Source organism: Alligator sinensis, unplaced genomic scaffold (genome assembly GCF_000455745.1).
Source record: "Alligator sinensis unplaced genomic scaffold, ASM45574v1 scaffold1511_1, whole genome shotgun sequence".
NCBI classification, from domain to species: Eukaryota; Metazoa; Chordata; order Crocodylia; family Alligatoridae; genus Alligator; species Alligator sinensis.
This window is the reverse complement of record NW_005843139.1, coordinates 276,311-279,523: the sequence shown is the minus strand read 5'-3', so window position 1 is coordinate 279,523 and position 3,213 is coordinate 276,311. Positions and strand designations below refer to the sequence as shown.

The following is a 3,213-nucleotide window of genomic DNA, read 5'->3' as shown; positions in this document are numbered from 1 at the left end:
CCTGTGAAGATGGCCGCCAGGGTGAATCCAGCAAGGCACCCACCAGTGTGGAACCAGTCAGCTCCATCCAAGATGGCGACCAGAGGTACCCAGTCATGATGGCTGCCCTGATGGGGCAAAATGGCCACCAGGGGGACTCCAACACGGCTGACATGTATAGACCCAGCGCAGCTTCTCTCCCCCAACCCCACCCCGAGATTGTGACCAAAGATGCACAGCCAATATGGCCGCCAGACTGAATCCAAAATGGCTACCACTTGTATGGATCCAGTGGAGCTCCCTGCAAGATGGCAGACAGAGATGCGCAGCCAAGATAGCTGTCCCTGGTGGCCAAGATGGCTGTCAGCTTGGTTGGGTCCAGTATGGCCATAATGTCCTGATGGATCCATCTTGAATCCATCATGGCCGCCTCGTGCCAACTGGGCAGCCATCTTGGGTCATCTCCTCGCCACTGTATGGGGTCATCCAACGTGGCAGTCATGCTGAATATATCCAACAGTGCTGGCGAGCACCAACTGGGTGGCCATCTCTGGTCACCTCCACTGGCGGTAGCTTTGGTTGAGTCCAGTGTGGCCACCACGGTGGCCATCTTGGCTCAGCTCCTCCAGCCAACACCTTGGGTGGGTCTAACATGGCTGCCACATGCCAACATAGCAGCCATCTTGGCTCGGTGTCTTGGAGTCCAACGTGGCCACCAAGGGCTGCCAGGGTAGGCATCTTGGCTCAGCTCCTTTGACCGCTTTTTTGGATGGGTCCAACATGGCTCTTTAGTGCCAACAGGGCAGCCATTTTGCCACAGCTCCTCCGGCCAACCTAATGGGCAGTCCCTGGGATGGGGGGTACCTACCCGGGTTGGGGGCCCGTGGATCAGGGCACGGTAGAAGCACGTGGTCTGGGGGTAGAGCGCCAGCACCAGCTGGTCCTTCTGGAATAGGGCCTCAGGGTCCGTCTCCGGATTGGCCTTCCACTGCGGCAGCGGGATGATGCGTCGTCGGCTCAGCGTGTGACGTCTGTGGGGACGGGGCAGGGCGGGCAAAAGGGGGCAGGGTCAGGCCAAGGTAGGCCCTGCCCCCGCCCCTCCCCACTTTTGGGGGAGTCACTTACTCCTTTCCTTCTTCATCAATGTCATCCACCTCATACCTGTGGACAAGGAGAACCATAGAGTTGCCTTCTTTAGCTGGCTAAAGGCCCCCCCTCCAAAGGGCCAGGGTCACAGAGACAGCCTTTCTGGCTAGTTAGAATGGACCCCTGGGTAACCTAGCACCACAGAGCCAGCCTCCTTGTCTGCCTAGAGTGGCCCCTGGGGGTTCTAATACCATAGTCAGCCATCTTAACTGGCTAGAGTGGCCTCCTGGCATGCCAGGGCTATAAGGACAGCCCTTCTGGCTGGCTGCAGCGGGCTGTTGAGGACCCAGAACCATAGACACAGCCTCCTTAGCTGGCTAGTGGCCCGGGGGGGGCAGGTCCTATTACCATAATCATCCACCTTAACTGGGGAGTGGTCCCCTGGAAGTGCTAGCATAGAGACAGCCCTTTTGGCTGGCTAGAATGCGTCCCTGGAGTCTCAGCCCTTCTTGACTGCCTAGAGTGGCCCCTGGGAGGACCATAGTACCATAGAGTCACCCACCTTAGCTGCCTAGACTGGCCTCCTAGAAAACTGGGGTCATAGAGAGAGCCCTGCTACAGCGGACTCCTAAAGCGCCAGGGTCAGAGCTGCCCCCACATTGACTGTCTAGAATGCCCCTTCGGGGTGCAGGGGCCACAGAGACTTCCCTCTAGCTAGCTAGAGTGGACCCGGGGGTGGGTGTTCCAGCACCAGAGAATCACCATCTTGGCTGGCTAGTGGGCCCGAGGTAATTGGGGGACCATAGAATTGCCCTCCTGGATGGCTAGAGGGGCCCCCGGGGGGGGGGTCCAGCACCATAGAGTCACCGTTTTGCCCAGCTAGAGGAACCACCTAGTGAGGTAACAGAGATGCCATTCCTTCTTGGCTGGCTAGAGTGGCCCCTAGGACACCCAGTATCATAGTGTCATCCCTCCCCCCGCCCCACCCCCCATGGCTGCCTAGAGTGACCATCTTGAAGGAGCCATCACCCTGGCAGCCATATTAGAAGTCTTCCAATCCCTCCTCCTTCACCCTGGTGCCCATATTGGATGGGCCCTGGACCTGGCAACCATATTGGAAGCCCTCCAACCCCCCTCCCTCGCCATCCTGGCAGCCAGGCTGGCGAGTCCCACCCCATGGTGGACATCTTGGACTCCCCTCCACTCACTTGTTGGTGGCGTGGCTGTAACTAACAACCTCTGCCAGGATCCACTGCTCATCCCCGTCCACAGCTTTGACCCGGGCGGCCACCTTGTCGCCGGGCTTGGCTACGTAGTCACTGGCAGCTGGGATGGCGCCGCACAAAGGTGGGGGCCTGCAAGCAGGGGGCAGTTAGGGGTGTGGGGGAGGGCTATGAACCCCGCCCCCCAGGGTGGGGGGAAGCAACAGGAGGTGGGGGGCTCACTTCTCGCCAGGCTTTCCAATCCAGAGAGGCAGTGTCATGGCCGATTGCTGGAGGAGGGTCATGAGGACCCCCCGGCGCATGGTCTTACGTGGCGGCTCTGAGTCGTTGTAGAGTCCCGCGATCTTCGCCGCTGTTGTGGGGAGGGCAAAAAAAAAGAGTGAGGTTTCTGGGTCCTCCCCGTCCCTGGACATCCATGTTGCACAGGACTGTGGGAAACAGGGCCGGTGGAGAGACCTATGTACCAGGGGCTTCTGGGAGACCCCCACAATATCCCCAGGGGTTTCTGGGAGGTCTGTGCCCAGCCACTCCACATCCCCTGTCCCTCCCCAAAGAATTCTTGGATATCCCAGGCCCTCTCCCACCCTGGAGACCCCAAAACCTCAAGGGATTCTGGCAGTTCCCCCAGAGACCCCTACAGCTGAGGTCCCAGGGGATGCTGGGAAGTCTGTGTCCCCTTGTCAGACCCCAGGGGATTCTGGGAGGTATCAGGTCCCAAGGGATTCTGGGAGTTCCAGGCTTCTATACCCTCCAGAGACCCCCAGTAGCCCCAGGGGAGAATGCCCCTGTCCAACCACTTCGTGTCAGGCCTCAGGGGATTCTGGGAGTCCCGGGGGGGGGTAGGTATTGCTTACCAATGCGTCTCTCCTCCAGCAAGGACTTGATCTCGGCGATCTTGTCCAGTGCCTTGCGCAGGATGCTGGGG

General features: G+C 59.6%; 1 protein-coding gene across 1 annotated transcript in view; it reads right to left on the bottom strand.

Moving 5' to 3' along the window:
• The window catches only part of SGF29 (SAGA complex associated factor 29), a 5,006-nt gene that overhangs the window by 746 nt on the left and 1,047 nt on the right, over positions 1-3,213 (bottom strand). Inside the window, exons 2-6 of the mRNA XM_006037567.1 lie at positions 3,143-3,207; positions 2,511-2,640; positions 2,274-2,420; positions 1,105-1,140; positions 848-1,010 (exon numbers count right to left, since the gene is read on the bottom strand). Coding sequence (XP_006037629.1) covers positions 848-1,010; positions 1,105-1,140; positions 2,274-2,420; positions 2,511-2,640; positions 3,143-3,207 — 541 coding nt within the window. The remainder of the gene's footprint in view (positions 1-847; positions 1,011-1,104; positions 1,141-2,273; positions 2,421-2,510; positions 2,641-3,142; positions 3,208-3,213) is intronic.